Raw genomic sequence first — 22,396 nt, 5'->3', positions numbered from 1 at the left:
CTGTCTGTTTGGGGACATGCTGACTGTCATCTGCTCCAGGAAATACAGCAGCGTGTCCTTCACACAGGCTTCCTTCAGTAAAACTAAACTAACCCTTTAAGCTGTAACAGCCTCGGCCGTCTAACCACACACCTCTCTGTCTCCTCCCTCCTGCTCAGTGAAGGTGAACAGAGCTCAGACACCAAAACACTCGACTGTGAACACATTTGCACCAGTGATGTAAAACAATGTTGTCTATAAAACAGCCGGTGATAAATGAGTTCTTCTTCAGGTGGGGATAAACTGTGGAAAACACTTTTAATCAGCTGCAGCTCCAGGAGAGCTGATATCAGACTCTGTGGTGTCTCCAGCTCCTCTGCTGTGTCTGACCTGCAAAGCTCCACATTCACACAGCTGCTTTCCTCCATTTGTCACTGCAGCAGCACAGGTCACCTCCACTCACTGCTTTTATTTTTGGACGCCAGCCTGCCGGTGTCTGAACGTCTGTGCTCTCAGACTGAAGCTAATTTCACTCGTTTTCTTTTTGTTCTCCAGCTGTGCTCATGAAAAATCAGACATTTTAAAAGTGAAATGTGAACAAAGAAGCCAGGACTAAAACGTTTTTTAAATTATCTTTTGGTCATTTTTCTTTAGGATTAAAACTCAGAGAAAAAACATGACATATTTCAGCTGCTTCACAGGAAAAATCACAAAATGTTTTACTTTGAAAGTAAACTTTGGCAGTAAAAATGGAGATCCTGTCTGTGCTGTCAGGTTCTCAGGTAAACCCCTGAACCTCGAACTCGATTTAAACCCTCGATTAAACAGGCGAGCATCGATCTTCAATAAATGCATCTGTTTATTGGAGCATCTCAGAACCTCAGGAAGAGTTAAACATACTGACACCATCCAAATCCTCCACCTGTTCAGGGTTTACCTGAGGAAGGTGTACTCCTCCTGCTGCAGCAGGGCCCAGAGCGAGGCCAGCTCCGCTCTTGAGTAACTCATCTCTCTGTTTTTCAGCTTTTTCCCCAAAAGTCTGGCCAGGGAGCTGTTGTTCACTCCTCCTCTGTCTTCATCCTCGTTCTCCTCAGCCAGCCCCAGGGAGTTTCGTACCTGAAGTGACAGGAAGTGAAGTTTGACTCATAGAAACTTTGACTCGTCAGCACCAAACTGAAGCCGCTTACCTCCAGAGTGGCGTAAAAGACGACATCGAGCGGGGAGAGCTCCTCGGCTGCGTCCTGTGGGGACGAGGACAAGCAGGACAGTTATTTTAAAACAAGCTGCCCTTCCCGGAGCGAGTGGGCACGAGGGTGGTGACATCACCTGGTAGTCCAGAATTCCCAGAGGCTCGTAGGAGGAGAAGTTCTCCAGCTTGGACTTGAGGATGATGGGGCTTCCTCTCCAGCGCGCCTCGATCACCTTCTTCCCGTTCTCGTAGTAGAGGCAGCGTTTGTACTCGACCAGGCCGAGCACGCACAGGTCCTCGCACATGTCGCCCGTCACCGAGCCCTCGCTGAACTCCAGACACTGAGACACAGAGCAGACGTCAAAGGTCACTCGGCAACATCTTTTCATTCAGTCTGATAATGTTCCTTTCAGCAGCTCCGAGGTTTCCCCTGCAGCGAGCACGCAAAACATTAAAAACCAGCTGTCAGCAGGTTTTACAATGAAAATATTAAAACTAATACTTTTTATTTATTCATGAACTTAAATTTATGACTTTAATCTCAGAAAACATAAGATTTGTTTCTGCTCTCTTAGAAAATCTAATTTTTCCTCAAATATTTATGACTTTAATCACAGATGATGTCATATTTTGTCCTAATAACTTCTCAGATATTCTGAACTTCAGCTTTACTTCAACTTTCTGCTGTAGGATTTCAAAGTAATCTGACTGAACTGTGATGATGGGCGAGCTGGAGAAGTGATGACAACAGTCTAAAGTTTGGTCATCAGTTGACTTTAAAGACCAAAGAAAATAAAGTTCATGGCAGCAAATCGCTGTTTTGCTCCTCATCTTCCCTCCAGCTCCTGATTTTCTTTTTCCTAATCTCTGAAACCCTGCAGGAGACGATCTCACATCTGAGTGAGAGAAATGAGTGCACACACACACACATGCACACACACACACGCATACACACGCACACATGCACACACACACGCACGCACACACACGCACGCGCACACGCACACACACACACGCACACACTGTGTCTGAGCAGCTCAGTGTCCGGAGGTGTGAGCGTCGGGTTGTTCTGCTGGGGGATTAGGCGGTTAATCCTCTCTGCTCACATTCCAACACAAACATCAGTCGGTAAGAAGCTCAGAGGCCCAGACCGACTTCACAATCACACACCTGCACCTGTCGCTGCCCGCCATGCCATAGCTCTTACTCTTACATTACCTGTGCTTTAAAATCCAACTTTAATAAATCAAATCCTCGCATCGCTTCACACAGGGACGAGAAATTTATGCTCCCAGAGGAGCCACAATCAGAGACTCTCTGTTTAACGCTTCTGCACGATGCTTCTGTCTGATACCTGTCAGTGACAAATTCATTTATTTTGATTTATAAACTCTTGGTCTTGCATTTCTCCTGTGTTCCTCTCAATAAACAAAGATGTTTCCATCATGAAGTGATGCTTAAAATTCAGCAGAAGTTGAAGTGAGGGATGGTCAGGAATAGTTAATAGTTATTTATCTCCTGCTGCACCACAGCGCTGTGCAGCTGAATAAAAAATAAAAGTATGAAAATGAAGCTGAGACGGTAACGTGAGTCATGTTAGGGAGGCAGGAAGTGCAGGAGACAGAAAAGCGGAGGACGAGATAGCGCAGGAGGACAGATAAGGCGGGCAGGTATGCAGACGGGTTAATTGGCCCGGGAGAGAGAGGCCCTGATAACGGCTGATGACAGCAGAGCGATGATGAACGAGCCTTCATCCTCTCAGCGTCCCACGGTTAACGTGCTGAAGGGGAGAGTTTAGATAATGGGATGTTCAGCCCTTCGTCTGTTTCCTGACTCATAAACATCTGCACATGGTTCATAAATCCCGATGAGAGCGGATGGTGACGTCTCTGAGAGCTGCTTGGCTCAAAGTGACACTGAGCAGGCCGTTAGAGACCGGAGTCAGCTGCTTTCACACCGACCGTGGGAAAAGCAGCACACACAGGGATTTAAAGGATATGAAGCTTCCAGGAATAAAACCTCAGAGAAGACGGCCTTCATGCTGGATGGGAGTCGCTGACATTTTAGCTTTGAAATCTTTCTGCTTCAACACGCCAGAATTCAGAGGTGTCACTCAGTTTTAATATCACCAGAGATGGTTACTGCCCATTAAAGTAATTACAATTACAGATTACATATAATTGAATTTTTGCTTGATGCATGAAGTTAAAAGATTAAAACTAATAAAACAAATTTTAAAAAGAGACTTTTTCATTTGATTACATTTTATATGATGGATTATGCAGAAAAAGTAGAATTGGGCTGAAAGATCTATTGGTTTATTACCTAATCAGGTTGTAAATCATGTTTTTAAAAAGTAACTAAGTAACTAATTACTTTTGAAAATACGTAATCAGTAAAGTAACGGGATTACTTTTTCGTGGAAGTAATCAGTAATTAGTTACTGATTACTTTTTTCAAGTAACTTGACCAACACTGAATAGCACAGCCACAAACCCTGAAGTCCACGAAAATGTACAAAACACTCAAAGCAAGCTGTGCTCAGACTATTTTCACATCACTCTTATTCCCAAAGATGATAGATGGATGGATAGATGTTGGATGGATGGATGGACGGATGGATGGATGTTGGATGGATGGGTGGATGGATGTTGGATGGATGGGTGGATGGGTGGATGGATGGACGGATGTTGGATGGATCGATGGATTCATGGATGCATGGATGGATTGATGGATGAGTGGATGGATGGATGGATGTTGGCTGGCTGGCTGGCTGGATGGATGAACAGATGGATGGATGGATGGACGGGTGGATGGATGGAGGAATGGATGGATGTTGGATGGATGATGGATGGATTAATGGATGATGGATGGATGGATGGACGGATGGATGGGTGGATGGATGGAGGGCGGATGGATGGATGTTGGATGGATGGGTAGATGGATGGATGGATGTTGGATGGATGGGTGGATTGATGGATGGATGGTGGATGTTGGATGGATGGTTGGATGGATGGACGGATGTTGGATGGATGGATGGATGTTGGATATTGGATGGATGGATGGATGGATGGATGGACAGATGTTGGATGGATGGGTGGATGGGTGGAGGGTGGATGGATGGATGGATGGATGGATGGACGGATGTTGGATGGATGGGTGGAGGGTGGATGGATGGATGGATATTGGATGGGTGGATGGATGGATGGATGGATGGATGGATGGATGGATGGGTGGGTGGATGAACAGATGGATGGATGGATGGATGTTGGATGTTGGATGGATGGATGGATGGATCGGTGGATGGATGGATGGATGTTGGATGGATGGATTAATGGATGATGGATGGATGGATGGACGGATGGATGGGTGGATGGATGGAGGGTGGATGGATGGATGTTGGATGGATGGGTAGATGGATGGATGGATGGATGGATGGATGGGTGGATCGATGGATGGATGGTGGATGTTGGATGGATGGTTGGATGGATGGACGGATGTTGGATGGATGGATGGATGGATGGATGTTGGATGGATGGATGGATGGATGGATGTTGGATATTGGATGGATGGATGGATGGATGGATGGATGGACGGATGTTGGATGGATGGGTGGAGGGTGGATGGATGGATGGATGGATGAACAGATGGATGGATGGATGGATGTTGGATGTTGGATGGATGGATCGGTGGATGGATGGATGGATGTTGGATGGATGATGGATGGATTAATGGATGGACGGATGGATGGGTGGATGGATGGAGGGCGGATGGATGGATGTTGGATGGATGGTAGATGGATGGATAGATGTTGGATGGATGGTTGGATGGATGGACGGATGTTGGATGGACGGATGGAGGGATGGATGGATGTTGGATATTGGATGGATGGATGGATGGATGGACGGATGTTGGATGGATGGGTGGATGGGTGGAGGGTGGATGGATGGATGGATGGATGGACGGATGTTGGATGGATGGGTGGAGGGTGGATGGGTGGATGGATGGGTGGATGGATGGACGGATGTTGGATGGATGGGTGGATGGGTGGAGGGTGGATGGATGGATGGATGGATGGATGGACGGATGTTGGATGGACGGATGTTGGATGGATGGATGAACAGATGGATGGTTGGATGGATGGGTGGAGGGTGGATGGATGGATGGTTGGATGGATGGATGGATGGATGGACGGATGTTGGATGGATGGATGGTTGGATGGATGGGTGGAGGGTGGATGGATGGATGGTTGGATGGCGATCAGGTGTGAATTTAAACCCAGACCAGGATCTTCTCACAAACCTGTGAGCTGTGTTTAGTGCCAACTGACAGCAAAATAAAAAAGTGAATCATCCAGTGGAGAAAAGCTAAAGTGAGTTAAACACACCCAGCTCCTCACACGATCCAAACTGCTGCCTGCTGCAGTCACACGTAAGCTTACAGTCTCTGAACAGGACGATTATGTGACTGCACAGAGGAGCATCAGAGCGCCAGGAGACGAGATCGTTATGATGTTAGTCTTCTCTGTGTTGCAGAGATCTCAGACTGATGCTGCAGAAACGAGATTCACGTCAGAAACAAACTGAGATACTGCTGCACAAACAGCAGCTCCAGCTCAGCTCGAACTTTCAGACTCATTTTACTTTATGTTTGTAATTCATAATTAACCTGCAGTAAGATCAGTAAACTGTTTTATGGTGAACACAGAGTTTCTGATGCCCGGGTTTGATGCTGAGGCAGCAGAAGCATGAACTGTAAAACTGAGACCTCAGAGACTCAAACAGAAACGATTTCATCGATTCTGAGAAAAGATTCATGAGAAGCTGCAGCTGGAGGCTGACTCTGTAAGCGTCCTGCATACCTGAAATATCCACAGCACCTCCTCCTCCCCCGCCTCACCTGCATCCCTCAGCTGCTCCTTAGATAAAAGCTGTGTGTGTGTGTGTGTGTGTCTGTTTGTGTGTTGATGGACTCAACAGGTGTGGGAGGGGAGCTGTTGAGAGTCAAAGGAGGCTCAGCAATTATCGCCCCCCTCCTCCCTTTTTAGTTCCTGGTGTCTCTCTTCATTGTGAATGATAACCACTTTGTGTGTGTGTGTGTCTGTGTGTGTGTGTGTGTGTGTGTGTGACAGACGGAGGGTAAACTGCTGATGTGTGAAATCACAGATGTAATGTTTGCTTCACGCTGACGGTTCGCTCTGCATCGGTCATGCTTTCAGAGTCCTGACACTGGAAACATTAGAAACACTCACACAGGTGTGCGTGGACACTGTAGTTTTGGAGGCTGTCAGAGCGTCCTCGGTAACACAAACACATCCAGCCTGATGTCGTGGAGCAGACATCAGTTATGATCCATTTGTTTGTGTTTGTTCTGCTTTAAAATGATTTATTTTCATTGAAAGTGCTTTTTATGAATTTTTACTTTCACTGTCTTCACCCAGGCCACCTCACAGCTTCCAAACATGTGGTTGAAAGAGCGACTTCAGCCTGAACCCTGATCCTTCTGCTGAAGCTGACCAATCACAGGAAAGGAAACTGAAAAATGAGAATAAAACTACGTGTTTCCTCATGAGCTGGAAAACACAGAGCGGTGTGTGCTGGGTCTCAGAGGCCGGCGTGGTGGAGCAGGATCAGGGGCTTATTGAGGAGCCTCCAGCTTTAACACTGTGTTTTTTTAGGATGACTTCACACTGGGCACATCGCCATGGTAACCTGTGCTGCAGAAAACCACCACCCACTGACAGAGCGGCTTCCTGGAAAACTGCAGCATCCCTGCTGGGAGAGCCTGAGCACCTCGAGGTGCAGGCAGCAACCGGGCAGTCGCGCTCGCTGTGACTGAACAGCGGCACGGAGCATGCTGGAGACACGAGCGCACGTGTGTGTTTGAACGATGCTTCTCCGCACGAAGCTCTGAGATTCACAGCGAGATGCTGCAGCGCTCGGAGCGAGTCGTCTTCCCATCAGGGAGGGAAGGCCTTCATGGCTGCGGTGATGCGAGGAGCAACCTCAGAGTCCTATGAGACAATCTGAGTGCAGCGCGCTTTAAATACACAGTTTCTCCCTCTCTGGCTACAACTCTGAACTCCTTTATGTGTTTACAGTTTAACACGAGGCTGAAATCATCTCACACACTGGAAGAAAACATCCAACTAGCAAATGAATCAAAGCAAAATGCTGACTGTCATCTTTCACCTCGCACAGTCGCTCTGCTGATGTTTCAGCTTCAGCTTGCAGTCTGTCGCTCTGCTGATGGTAGAGCTGTTTGTTTCCTGTGAGCGTGACTCATCATGTTGATGACCACCTTCCTGTGCCTGCATAGCCTGATCTCAGAGCAACAGAAACACGGAGCGTGCTCAGTGATGGTCATTCTGTCAGTTCTTCCACCATCGTCAGACAGTCAGAGCTCACTGCTCGGGTAAATCTGAGAGTCATTTGCTACAACAACACTGCAACACACACAACATGTCCAACAATGCACCCTGAAAGTCTACCAGGAGGTGATCAAATGAAGCGGCAGCACTAGAAGCTTCCCACAGCAGGGATGAGTGTGACCGATCGTTTCTCTCACTATGACAAACTGTTCCTGCACAGAATCAGCTGCTTTATGTCCGCCATGTTTTTAGACTCACCAATTAGTCGCCAGCCTGGAAATATTCAAGAACACGGCTCAAATTTCAACCAGTGAAAAAGTTTGTTTTTGTGGGTGAAGTCATGAAATTTTAGCTTCTTTAGTTTTACTGCCTCGCAGACACCACAGATAAATACTTCTTGTTATAATCGTGCTGGGAGGCCACACGGCGCCTCGCCCTCCATGGAGGCTCTTCACTCCTTCAGACTTCTGTCAGCTACACCTGCGTCCTTGGATTAAATTTCAGGTTCATGCCAACCTGCTGTGAGTCTGTGTGCGAGCGTCTCACACTCAAAGCAGAGCCAGAAAAGGTCTTGGACATACAACGAGAAAGTAATTACCATGGCAACAGCCCCAAACCGCCCCCATTTGTAGTAATAATGGAAGCACTTAAACTCAAAGGGTGATCTTGAGGTTCCTTCCTGCCTCGGCGCTGGCCTTACTCTCACAAAACCAGAGATTTGAAAACAGCTCGATGGGACCCTGAGCGGGACAAGGATCCCTGAGGCGAGGAATCCCCCCCCCCCAAGACTCGGACATCTGCTCCCTCTGCTCTTATATCCGCTCTAATTCCCTGGATTTCCTCCACCCTACATCAGCTAACACCCTCCAGCTGCCTACAGACCTTCCTGCCCAGTTTAGAGGATCAGATTCCCTCCAAGTGTGAAGAGAAACGTGACTCCCGGAGTGAAAATGACATCCAGATTCCACTTTTTCAATTGAAGCAGTTATTTAGCCCCATGTTTGAGGTGCACGATCAAACAAATGTAAATGATTGTGACGTGAGCCGCTCTGTTGCTTTAGAAATACTTGAGAATATTTTGATTGTACTGCTTTAGTACTTAAAGTACTTTTACTGTACAGGGTGTTTCCCTCTGTAAAAGCATTTGTACTGACGGTTTAGAGTCTGTGAGGTGCATTTTGGGCCTCGGCACTGAAATCTGTCTCCACCTGAAACGACTTGTCCTCCTGGTTGTGAGCAGCGCCCTCGGGTACACATTTCCCTCCTCTTCATCATTAACCAGAGCAGCGTGTGTGCGAGCTGACACACGAGTGCGGTCACCCACCAACCAGCCGCGGTCTTTAGTGCTCCATTCAGTCAACACCTATAAAAACACTCACCTGCTCGTTGGCTAATTATGGAGGCTTACCGCTGCCAAAGCACTCACACTGTTAGCGTTAGTGTTAATGGCTCGGGGTGTGTACCTGTAAGTGTGTGTGGTGGGCGTTTATAGTGTGTTGTGGCCTGCGGCTGCCGGCTCATCGGCTGCGAGATCAGCCTACGCTTCCAGCAAGCTGACCCCGAGGTCAGCGGCTCCACCCACGCCGCGTGCATGCATCCATGCCGTGCGCTCGCAGCGGTGAATACGAACCATTCAGCCCACACCGCGCTCACCCTGCGGGCTGCAAAAGTCACACCATTGTTCTTGGAGTGTTCAGCGTGCTCAGCACAACAGGAGGTGCTGCTTTACACCGCCAGCCTGTGGGGATACTGTACCGACCTCTGACCTCCTGTCACCAGTGATAAATCGCTCGCCTTTTTGAGAGCTTTGTCTTTTTTATAAACCATCAGCATGGGAAGCTTCCTCTTTCTAATATACCACGGTTCAGAGGTCGCGGTTTGCTGCTGGTTTGCACAGTGTTGCTCAGAGGCTCTGGTGCATATAACAGAAACCCAGCAGCAGATTATCAGGGACTTCCTGATCACTCAAAGGTGTGTGTTTAGTTAACCAGACAGAGCAGAGCCACACTGATCTCAGCTGTCACTCCTCTCTCTTTGTGGAAGGACCAAAACGTTCATCCTGCAAACAGAACTCCTTAAGTTTGCTCGATCACTTCACTTCTGCAGAATATTTTTAATTTGTTCCAACAGTTTCCACTTAAACGCTCCGGGCTCCTGATTCTTCAAAAACCTTGACAACCTCTGCAAGTTCAGGCAGGAAAAGCTCCTGCGCGACGCGCTCGGCCCGTCACGGCCTCTGGGCTGAATAAACATAGGAATGTCATTAAAGCCTTTTAATGTTCCTCGTGTGTTCGGGCTTTGCTGTTATGGAATGTAATGGTGAGAGCACAACAACAAAGACCTCCTTTCACTAGAAACGAGACCAGAAACTTCTCGTCTTTCTCCGACTGCTCGCCAATGTCACACGAAGCGGAGGCGGAAAGGCAGAATTAACCCAGTGTAAAGTACTGCGCTCACAGCTGACTGCAGCACAAGTAAAGAACAATACAACATGAAATGGATTTAAATGATGAAAGCTGGAAAACGCTGCAGAGATGTGAGGAGGAAACATCTGGACTGAAACATTCAGGTCATGTAAACTTATTAAAACCTGATTAAACACGCTTAAAACAGGTAGCATTCGTTCCTGTATCATTAAAGTCTTTAAGGCGAGTGTTATTATAATGACAGTTTTGCTTTCATAGCTGTGCAGCTAAAAGAAACACGGCCAGAATGGCCAGGAGAAAATAAAGGGGAAAGTAGGAAGAAGATCCGAGCCAGAAATGAAAGAAAAAGACAAAGAACTGAAAAATAAAACGTTGACCATGGCTGTTTATCTCATGAGGAATCCATAAATTAAGAGGAGTAAAAATTAAATAAAGATCTTGGAAATTCAAACTAGAAGTAAAAGCCAGCAGTGACATTTAAAACCTGGCCGGCAGACCCCAAGTTCATTAATGATTCTTAATGATTCAGTCTGGAGCTCATTTACCTTCTGTACTCATTTATTTCTGTCATTAGCTCGACACGAGGCAGCCACAGCAGCTCCCTGGACCGCTCTGCTGCTCTCTGGCTCGGTTCACCTGCTCTGGCGCTACATAAACAAGGATGAGATTCAGACCGACGGGCTCTCAATTGAAGCCAGCTGCAGCTTGGGGGGAGCTGAGAGCTGGAAGCTTCCTGAACAGCCACTGGGTGGATGTGAACACTGGTACACATGCAGCAGCTGAATTCAACAAAAACCAAACTACCAGAAGAATACCAGACAGAGCACCAGACCTGCTCCCAGAAACCAGCAGATCCACTGAGATTTAGTGTAATACTGGTTCAGATGGTGTCATAGATCAGTGGGTGTTGTAGGTGTGGATGTAGACCTGTGAAGACGCATCGGCCTGACCGTCTATTTGACTGTTTGTAATAATCCAAAAAATTAAATCATAAGTCCAAAGAAGGAACATCGAAAACTATAAACTACAGAAACAAGAGGTTGGAAACCCACTGAGGTGAAACAGACAAAAAACAAGAGGACACAACGGCTGCATACACAAAGAAAGTGGAAACGCAGGGAGAACGAGACACAGCTGAACTAAATCACAGAAGACGAGACACGGAAAGCAAAAATAAAGGCAAACCACAAGGAATGCAGACTCAAAATAAAACAGGAAGTGACATAAATAAACTTGGAGATAACTCCCGCATAGATGATAGATGTCACTCTGATTTAAAACCAGCCAGCAGTCTCGGGTCAACACCAGTGTTTCCTCCTGAGTGGATTCTGTTGTGACGCATGTTTGTCATTCACACGATGCGACTGCAGAATAAACTCTAACTATCATCATTTCATAATCCAGTACTGTAGGTGTCAAAATCTTAGCTATGAAGCTCATTTATTCTAATGATCCTTCATCACATGCAGATGTTGGACTGCAGGAGGCCTGTGGACACTCACAGTTTATCTCACTGTTGGTCATTTGCTGCTTTAGTTCCCTGCTTTATTCTGTTCAGACATTCCTCCTGAGTTCACCTGTGCCTTACTATCCATCTACCTACCTCATGTGTTTCTTATCCCTCTCTCTGCTTCATTTATTCTGAAGCTTCATCCCACTGAGCTTCAGTTTCTTCTCTCCTCCTCTGGTTCTCTCCCCATCCTCAGGTTAAGTTTACCTGCACCCCATTATCGCTCTTCCTTAGACTCTGTGTTCTTCTGCAGTCACTGACAGGTCATTATCTCACCTCCCTCATGTTCTTGAGTTTCTTTGTGGATTTTATTTTGGACTGGCCTGCAGCTGTGAGGTGCTTTTTGTTCTGTGTTTGTAAACCATTAAACTGCCTTTAGCGCCCTCTTGTCTTTTGAACGTTACTTCCAGTAAAAAGCTTAAATAGTAATAAAACAACAACATCAGGTAAGTCTGACAAAAACGGTCCAGCATAAACTCGAGTGTCTGGGTCAAAGTCCCGCGTTTTAGCGTCTTCTCCATCTTAAAAGGCAGAATCTCTGCTTGTTCTGCGTTCATCACCATAAATCTCTGACCTGTAATTTCAGTACATCACACACTGCAGTGTTTAAAAGTTGTTGTCCTTTTGTACCTTTGCAGCTGCTGCAGGTTTGAAACCATTTCTCATGGTGCTAACGTAGGCTACGAGGTTGGACGCTCAGCGCCCCAGTGATGGTCGCCTGCTCTGACCGATAAACCAATGGTCCATGGCGTGGCGCCCTGACGCGGTCTGTATATCTCTCTCAGTCTGACAGCCTCTGAGGTCGTTAAGCTCACTGAAGTGCCTGCGGTCGCACAGCGTGTCGAGACTCACTCCGAGCGTCGGGGTGCTTATCGCGAACCCGAAGGCACAAAACTCAGAGCTCACCCTGCCGGAGCGTGCCTCGGTGCTGAATGTAAACAAATCCAATTAAAGCAGACTCGCCGCTGCCAGGATGCCTGCACAGAAACACACTGAAAGTACACAGCGTGCACGTTTTCTTGGCTGCCACCTCTGCCTGCAGGCATCGCCTCGTATTTGAAGTACGGAGAAAATACCGAACACCAATTACAGAAATATGTCTGAAGGGTGTTTCTCTCTTCAGATGAAATATTGTTGACAAGAACAATGACTGTTCCAGATTACACCAACTCACTGATATGACTCTGAGTTCAGCAGTGTCTAAAAATACTGAGTAAACTTCAGGTAGTTTTGAATGTTCTGCCCGTTGCATACACTTTGCAGACGTTTTAGATCACAGAGCTCCATTTTTCCAAATGATAAAGTCTGTTTTCAGACTGATTTCTTCTCGTCTTTCTTTCAGTCAGCAGCTGGCTTTAGGTTATCGGCTCCCCTGAAAATCAACTTGCGGAGACTTGAAATCTCTGATGAGGATTTCCTTGTTTTTGTCAAACATATCGGAGCATGGGCATGTTGCAGCAGGCCACTGTTATTAAGACCTCTTCCTCTTTTCTTCAGTTATATGTTGAACTCCTGAGGCGTCTGATTTGTGCCACTTTCATCAACGACTCTTCAGGTTTCCTGGCTGCATACCAACACCCACTGTCGTTTATGTATGACGGACTCTTAAAGGAAATCTGATCTCACCTTGAGATCAAATTCTCCTTCACTTTTCAAAGCATCTGCTCAATGACATCTGACAGGTTTTGCTTAAGGGCAGCGGCCTCCAGCTCTTCTGGAGGTACAGTGAGGTGTTTCCAAGCCTGAGACATGAGCAGATATAATCTCTTCAGCATGTCGTGAATCAGTTCCAGGATCTTCTCCCAGCTGTACACACCTGGAACACCTCACCCAGGAGTGCAGGAGGTCTGATGTAGAACCATTTAAACTGACTGTTTTGAATATAGAGAAGTGGTGCCTCCACTCTGAGCTCCTTCTGATTGACCAAGCGCTTCACTTCACCTCTGAAGGGACGACTGGGCCACAGGAAACTATAGAAGTTCAATGACATTTAGCAACTTAAAGTGAAGGTGGGTGAAAACCTCTGTTTACAAAAAGTTAAACTGTTCAGAGAAGAACGACTTATTGTTGTGGTCACTACTCCACAGGTTGTAGCCACTGGTAAAGGTAGGACACAGATCCACTAGTAAACTGAGCTTCATTGCTACGCTCAGCTCCCTCTTTACAACAGACCAGTACCATGAGACCAGTCTTTGCCATTGACAGACCTGTATGAAGGTTAAAATTAGCTATTTAAAAGCAGAAACTTTGTAGTTCTGATAGAGCTGGTATTTATACCCACAGGGTACTGCATGGGTTAGCCTTCCAGTAGCCCAAGAATGGTTCAGATGGCACTCAAGTTCAAGCTCTCATCTATTTCCTGTTACATTTCTCTCAGAGCACATTTGTTTAATATTGGGATCTCCATTAGCATTAGCATTAGCCTTAGCTATTCTTCCAAAAGAAAGCAGATAAAGAGGAAGACGAGGCAGTAACCACAGTCTGCATTAGACACAGCATTCATACAACAAGTTATTTTAATAAATGTTAGTTTAATTGTTTGGAGTTTGAAAGCATCTTAAACAGAGATCAGTGATTGCCCGTGAGATAAAAAGATTTAATGTAATAGAAATCCTCTTAAAACTCATTTTAACTGCTGATATAGAGCTGGAATACTCGACTGTTCACACCTACATTTGTTGGCTGGAGTTTGGGTAACAGTGAAAACAAATAAACCTTTAACGGTTAACATCAATCACATGACTGGTTGACAGTCATGTGATTGATGGTAAAATATTATAGCAGTTGGTGCATCAAAGCAGCGGTTCCAGAGAATACTTCATATATGTTTGATACAACCGCAAAAGGTGACGTCCTGGGAATAAGAACAAGTTGGACCGGCTCCTCTTCTCCACTAACGGCTGTGAAATTCACACTACACCCGTCTCTAAATTCTGTTGAGGCGTTTACACATGCTCCGTGGTGTTGTGGTAAGAAAACAAGCGGCGACCTCAGGGGTTAAAAAATCACTTTGAAATGAAGCACCAAAGAGCTGCAGTTCCTCTAACGTCCAGCAGAGGCTCCAGCAGTGAGTCGGTCTCCACAGCCTCCCAAACGCAAACAGTTTGGTGTCTATAGATAAGTTACCTTCATGATAACTGTGCAGATATTTGCCCTTAATTTATCCTAATTTAATTTATCCTTAAAGTTTGCATTATTAGGGGCGTGGCCTTTGACTCACAGGTGGATGGTGACACAGGCGGCTGTAGCTGCTAGCTGTCTGCTAGCTTCACCTGAATTGGACCTCTGGACTGTGTTTGTGCTGTTGAAGCCTTTCAGAGGCCAGTCAGAACCTCATAGATTCTGAAATTCTTTCAAAAATAGTGATGCAGTTGCTGCAGGATGGCAGTTTCACTGCAAAATGACACATGTGCTCACCAACCTTGGTTTTATACAGAAATACAACCAGTTGGGGTAGTTAGCACAGACCAACTTTGCCAATGACGTTTGGAGACTTTTTGCCTCCCACCGTGTGTGCAATCACCTTGTGACCAAAACTGGTCCAGTACGGGTGTTACAGGTGTTGCATGGTTAACCCCAGTTGGTTGCCACAACTACTGGCAATCAGTTGCTGAATGCAAGAAGTTCAATGCAATCACCAGGTAACCACCAATTTCAGTTGTAAGTGATAATTTTAATATTCAGTGACAGAAAATAATTAGCACAGCCCTGAAAAGCACTGAGGTATGAGAGTTACTGACTGGCATTAGCAGCATGTTTGAATAGAGCCACTCAACTTTCAACACTTCAGTCTTTCTAGGACTGCAGTTTGTACAGGGTGGGATGAGTCTATTCATACACACAACACCTACACAGTTAATGTATGATTAAAAACATGGGGAAGAAGCCACACATGGAGCGGTTCATTTATGCAGGTGCAGTTTGTTGCTTTAGCATCCTGTAGAGGGCGGAGACTCCACGAGCCGTACAGCAGTCTGACACGAAGACGCAGCCAGAGCATCAGAGCCCCGTCCATCGTTACAGGAACTCTGAGCTTAAAGAGAGCGTGAGGAAGAGACGGGGTGCATGTAAACATGTACACACACACACACACACACGCACGCACACGCACACACACACACACCTCCCGTGGCTCCAGACAAAAGGCCGATTCCGAGGGGAACAGCAAAGTGAGAGTATCTGCTCTGAGGTTAGTACGTCACACAGATCAGTTTTATCCGAAGCAATGTGGGTGGAAAACACCGCTGATGTTCAGCTGAGCCAAACATGCAAACACAAAACACACACAGGTGAGTTTTTGGCAGCAGCTGTCAGACATCAGAGCCAGATGCATTTTATTCTTTAGACTGACCTCGATCCAGATTTCACACTTAGAGCTTCTGTTTTTAACCTAAAATCATTTACAAGCTCTGAGACTTCGGGTTTAGGACTGTTTCCTTTAATGTGCTAACTCTGCTGCAGACGGTGTGAGTAACCCTCGACTGACCTAATGGGCTCACCTGCGACCTGCTCTTGAATTTTGAATCATGAATCTGCTGCTCCCACATTTGAAGCTGTTAGGACCCCCTCCTGCTCCTGCAGCCTCCTCGTCCCCCTGCAGGAAGTGTTTCAGAGCCTCTGGTGTATCCGGCCCGACACGTCCTGACCCCTGTGCTTTTGAGGGTTTGCAGTCCAGCTGTGAGAGCAGGTATGATTTTAAAGCTAAATCACCGAAAGAAGTGTTTCAGATCATTGTTGCTTTTCAAACAGGAGCCGATGCTCTTCAGACTGGAAGGGCTCAGTTGGGTTCAGGTGACAGTGGCGCTCATGTTCTCGCTGTGATTTCAGCCAACAGCTAACTGAAAGCAGACTGAGGCTACGCCGCCGCAGTCTCTCCAGCCTCAGACCCATTTCTGCCTGCACGACTGTTAACCACGGCTATGTCATACGTCACGGCTGCATCATCTGAAAGACCATTTTTCGAACAAAGTTTCAGTTTCCATAAATTCGTCCGACTCCTTCATAATAAGAATCTTCTGTCTACTTAAACGCTGGACAATAAGATCACTGAAAAATGTTTTAGGATCAGTCCAAAGAGTTAACCTCAAACTTTGCACTGAAATGTGAATCTCACAGAGAAATGAAATTAACCATCTTCAGGGAAATGCTCTAACATGACTCAGCAGAGTTTTGCATTTCTGAACATGAGGAATAAGAAATGAATGAAATCCAGTGAAAAAAAGACTCAGAATAAAAAATAAAGATGCATTTGAATCTTTTAATGAGACTCTGAAGAGGAATTCATCAGATCCTGAATCAATGACGAGGATCAGAACTTCAGAGCTGATCAAATGCCTGCCAGAGTCTTTTATTCTGAAAATCTCACTTGCTTTGATGCTGAACTGCAGATCAGAAAACTTGTTAGTGTGGATATTTTCAGGCGTGATCAGAGCGTGACACGTTCAAGTTCAGAGGCAGCGCCGGCGTTTGAACCGCCGTCGTTAGTCGCAGTGTTGGGCCAGCGCCGGCTTCAGAGAGAATCGCTGAGCCGCCGCCGTGCTGATGCGGTTCGGGCGGCTTTGTTGGGACCCTGCAGGCCTCTTCGTTGGTATGCGGCACTCGTCTCCAGCTGAGCTGCTTTCTTTTTAAAGTGTCTGTTCTCTGCTTATCGCCTCCCCCACCCTCTCTACCCCCCTCTGACCCTCTGTTCTCCCTCCTTCTTCTTCTTCTGCACATGAGCCTGAATACAGATCAAGAAACCGCCGCGCTGCTTCTCCATCCGAGCCCAGGACAAACACGTCCTCTCATTACACAATTAAAGGTGTGCAGACATCCACAGCACATCACGTTTGTGCTAAATATAAGAGAGGAAAAGTGCGTCAGGAGGCTTGATTTATTTTAGTCACCAACACTCGTTAACTTTAGCAGCGTGTTGGTCGTCCTTCACCTGCTGCTTTCCACACGTATCCAGCGCTCGCTCAGGGAGACGCTAACCTGGTTATTTTATTCTCACTACAATTTACACATGTCCCCAGAGGTTTAACTTCCTGTTTTGGGAATATGGTGGGTGCAAGGATGCTCCCTGAGTGTGTTTCTGTAGAGCCGATCATCCAAACCACACAACTGTTTATCACATGATATCAAAGAAACCTGACCATCAGAGTGATGACACTTTGTAAAAGCTTAAACTTCTGGGTCACTCAGAGTCCTGTTTGAGGGTTAAGACGGGCTTTTAGGGGTAAAGTTAGCACACTGCTCAGGTTTGATGCTTTTATAGCACTTTTCTACTAACTGAGCACTAAAAGCACTTTTTAGGACAAGCCACATTCATCGCTTCAGACAGCGCGCTACTGCAGCCGCTAAGTGCTTTCTGTCTCTGTGTGCATCGGAGGAAAACCAGGTTTGAGTGCAATCAGCTAGTGACCAAAGCAATCACCAGGGGGTTGGTGCAGCTTTGTGACCTCAGCCATCAGGACCCTGCTGTAGTTTGTTAGAGGATAGATGGTGGCTGTAGCTCAGGAGGTAGAGCTGGTCACCTACTGATCGGAAGGTTGGTGGTTTGATCCTTGGCTCCTCCAGTCTGCATGCCAAGTATCGTTGGGCAAGATACTAACCCCAAGTTGCTCTCCGATGGATGCAATTTGTCAGAAAGCACTAAGTACAGAGAAAGTGCTTGTAAGATTGGGTGAATGTGGCATATAGAGCGCTTTGAGTACTCTGGGAGAGTAGAAAAGCGCTCTGTAAGAATCAGACCCATTACGATTATATTTCAGTGGCACAAATGTTTCCTCGGTGGTACAGCGAGGGCCACACGTCTCTGAGGAACATTTAAAGAAACTCAAACAGCAGCTGGAGTCACCTGAGAGCGCGAGCCGGACCGAGGAACAGAGCTGATTAAATTCCTCCAGGCTGAGCAGCAGTGATGCTAACTGAAGGTTAAACACATTCGTTTTCTGCTCTAACAGCTGCTAACTGCACACCGGGCCTCTACATCCACTCCCACTTTAATCATCATACATCATGTAGGAGCGATGGAGAGTCAGGAGAACAGGCTGAAGTGCAGATATTACAGGAGGTGACAGTGATCAACGCTGCTCCTATTAAACCTATGAAAAGCAGCCGTGATGAATTTGTCTGGAGACGTATAAATCACCTGAGCCTGAGGATTTACTGCGTCCGTTAGCTAATTACTCTGCTGCAGTGAGCTGACGAGCCTCCTGAAAAGTCCTCAGCATTGAAACCTGTGCGGTGTTTACAGCAAAGGCTGTGCTGCAGCTCTCTGATGATGCTTCTGAGTCATACAGAAAGTTTTTGTTTCATATCAAACGCCCACTGACTGCAGATCAGTTCAGACCAGACTGACAGGAAGCTCATCAGCAAAGCGAAGCTGGACCTGCAGAGTAATTATCTCTGGCTCTGAAGCCAGTATGAAAACAGTTTGCTCAGATTTTTATTGTTTATCATAAACAGGTGACATCATCATTCTTCACGGCTGAAACAGGCGACACGTCTTTGCTGCTTTTGTATCAGTAACCAATAAAAACCTTCCATCATGGACAGGATGAAGCGACCTGTGAGGCTCCTTGTGACCGGAGACCGCGGCCAATCACACCTCAGATGATGTCATTAAAAAGGGTAAACAGTACAAATACGGGCCCAAGGTCCAGTTCCACCTGTATCACCATCCAACTGTCAGTCAAAGAGGCCACGCCCCCAGAAATGCAAACTTTAAACCTAAATACAAATTAAACAGGTGGGTTATAAAATGTTCTACCCACAGGCGTTAAACATGTCTGTTTCAACATGGGAGTCTGTGGGGACTGACTCACTGCTGCCTCTGCTGGACGTAAGAGGAACTTAAACATGCCAGGATGTTGTGGATGCTCCGTGTAGTCGTGCAGCACACGCCTCGATTCTTCACCTGATTTAAAAACATAACATCAGGTCTTAGTAAAAAAAAACGAATGGAGAAACCATCGACTCTTTAATCTGTCGACTGTTTCGTTTCTCTTTACATACCAGCTGATGACTGATGATTGACCTGTGTGTGTGTGTGTGTGTGTGTGTGTGTGTCCATTCATTCCTGAGCCATTCTGGTGATTACACAGGAAGCCTGCGATGGTTTTTGGTGAATAACAATGAGTTTTCTCGCTGATTTACGAGGATTTGGCTGCAGGAGCTCGTGAGCTTCTTTCTCTTCAGGTTTCATTTAAAACACATTTTCTTTCTGCTCAAGTTTTTTACGAGTCTACTTTTCAGTTTTCATCTCGTCTTTTTTTACACTGACATTCAGCTTCTTTGAGCTCCCTGCTTATCAGTTTTTGATTGATTTAGCACCTTCGTGCAGGCTTTGGTTCATTTTCATGCACTGACTTGAATCTGCAGATAAATATTTGACTATAAATCTTTTTTTTTAACAAGTCAAATCAAGTGAATTAAATTTTCACTGTTCAAATGAAGAACAGAGTAAAATATAAATGACTGGATTGTTAAAATAATCATCTCTCTACAGCAGTGCCTCCCAAATGTTGTGCTTTGATGCAAGTCCACGGTGAACAAATGTAAAGAACAAACAAAAGCCGGGCTATAGACTGGGGTCGGAGGAGTCTCCTGCATGGAAACATGCACACCATGATCACACTGGCACAGAGCACAGTTCAGCTGGACTCGGACACATCTGGCACAACTACCAACCACACAGAACTTCACTGTGACACCGAGCTGAAGCTGCTGTGAGCATCCAGAGTGAGTCTGTGTGAGCGAGTCATACTGAGCAGTTTGTGCCGACATGAACACAGCCTTCTGATTCACGCTCTGAAGAACCGGGTTATGATTTTAAGCCTGGTTTTTCTGAACCGACACTAAATCAAAGCCCTGTGTTCAGTACAGGATTCCCTCTGATCCCACACATGTTTCCTAACACACCTCCTGCTCTCTGCCGAGTGTTTCCTCTCGCTCCAGCATGAGGTGCAGCTTAAACCGAATCCACAGGAAATGATCTCATCAGTGTCCTCCATATTTTCCATCCCTCTCTTGAACCGACGACCTGAACCTGTTCGGCTGTGAGACTCATTCCTCGGGCACAGCAGTCGGGTCTTCCCGTCATCTCTCTCTGTGGGGAGTTCAGCCTCCACTCAGAGGAAACGTTTCCAAACCTCTGACAGAAATCAAACCTGAAACCTGCAGCTGTAAATCACCTGGATGGAGAACACAGGCCCGGGACTGACCCGCTGATTTATCAGCAGCTGCTGGCTCCAACATCTGCACCTCCAAGCCGACGTCTCACATCTTATCATTTATTTTTCTTTACTTTGTGTTTTAAAAACACAGTTTCATCCGGAGTTCATACCCTAAGCGCTGCTCCACCCTTCACACACAAACACCTTCCTGTGCTTTCACACCCGCCCTCCCCTCCTCACCTGCCAGTCATCTTGTCATCAGGTGTCAGCCATCCCGTCTTCACCATCAGTCCACTGTGCCTGCACACGTTGGACGTGGCTGTCCTTGCTCTTGAGTCTCAGGCTTGTTTCAGCACGACGGTTTCACACAGACTGACTTATCCACGTTTCATAACTGAGTCCGTGTTGGAACAAAGGAAAAGGCTAACATCTCTGGGATGTACTCTCACAGAAGATCTGAAACGGGAATCAAAGGGATACAATTTTCCTCTCAGAGACTTTGTTGCCTTTTTCCAATCTGGTTTATTAGATTAAATGTCAGGAATGCTGAGAAATGCCCGGGTTTTAGATTGGGCTGTGACTGCTGCAGTTTCATTGGGCTGCACATTTTTATCTTAAAGTGGCCAAAACAATAAAATGTATAATATCAGAACTCATCCAACCTCTACAGAAATAAAGGGTCGGAGCACAAACAGCTGCTGTGAGATCATCAAGGCTGTGTGAACCTGGACTGCAGCTTCTTCCTGCTGCTCAGCGAGATCTACCTCACAGAAACACGTCGGCACGTCTGTCTCTGACTGTCCGGACGTCTGACAGAGGGAGTGTCTGCACACGTTCGTCTGTTTGGACTTTTTCATTCCTGCACACCGCCACAGGAGATCCCAGTTAGTGTGGCTGACTGGATCTGGCCTGGAGACGACCACGCTGTGCCTAGCAGGCAGCTAGCAGCTACAGCCACCTCTTTCACCATCCAGTCAGACAAAGAGGCCACGCCCCCGTACAGCTGTTATGCAGAAGGATATTACCTACAGAGACCAAAACAGTTTGTGTGTCAGGCTGTGAACGTGTTTATTTCTGCTGTAGATTTGTGACTCACTGCTGGACAGCAGTGTTGGTGCTTCAGTGTAGCTTCATGTCCAGTCCTACTGTAGATGAGCTGTAGACTTGAGAAAGAGCCATGCAAACACTCACTAAACCCTTCAACCTTGATTCTGACTGTGATCAGAGGGTCTGGGGTGCATCCCCTTCAGAGCCACAGCGCTGCAGCCTCTGCTTCACTCACCCCTCGAGCCTCATCATGTATAATTAGCTCTCTGAAAGGAGACCGTCATCTCTCAGCTGCATTACTGCAGCGATCGTGTCCACCACAGGACACCTTGTGCCTCAGGAGGCATCTGACAAGACAGCATTAAATTCTACCCGAGGATGAGATCATGTTGACTTATAAATCACCTGCAGTCCAGTAAGATTCCTGTGCAACCAACAGCCAGTGACAGACGGGGCGTTTGACCTTCCTGACAGGACGAGCTAAGACGTTAAAACAAACACAGAGCTGCTGCAGGTCGTGACCTTTAACACTCAGTTATAGTTATTATTTGACAGATGAAGAAATGATCCAGCAGAGAAGGACACACCTTTAAATCTCTACTGGACTTTAGCAGGTACATGTGTAGTAGAAACCTCACTGTCGACACTCACAGGTCAAAGTGTGCAACATGAAGCACGATATCAGAGTTTGGATTTGTGATATTACAGCTGGAAATG

The 22,396-nt window shown here is 46.4% G+C and overlaps 1 protein-coding gene across 2 annotated transcripts in view; it reads right to left on the bottom strand.

Annotated features, from left to right (window-relative positions):
• Window positions 1-22,396, bottom strand: part of dipk1c (divergent protein kinase domain 1C) — a 42,327-nt gene that overhangs the window by 10,615 nt on the left and 9,316 nt on the right. For both annotated transcript variants that reach the window (XM_063484286.1, XM_063484285.1), the window contains exons 4-6: window positions 1,306-1,509; window positions 1,167-1,220; window positions 917-1,095 (exon numbers count right to left, since the gene is read on the bottom strand). In XM_063484286.1, the coding sequence (XP_063340356.1) occupies window positions 917-1,095; window positions 1,167-1,220; window positions 1,306-1,509 (437 nt within the window). The remainder of the gene's footprint in view (window positions 1-916; window positions 1,096-1,166; window positions 1,221-1,305; window positions 1,510-22,396) is intronic.

Source organism: Pelmatolapia mariae, linkage group LG9, assembly GCF_036321145.2.
Source record: "Pelmatolapia mariae isolate MD_Pm_ZW linkage group LG9, Pm_UMD_F_2, whole genome shotgun sequence".
Lineage (NCBI taxonomy): Eukaryota > Metazoa > Chordata > Actinopteri > Cichliformes > Cichlidae > Pelmatolapia > Pelmatolapia mariae.
This window is presented reverse-complemented; position numbering and strand designations above follow the sequence as displayed.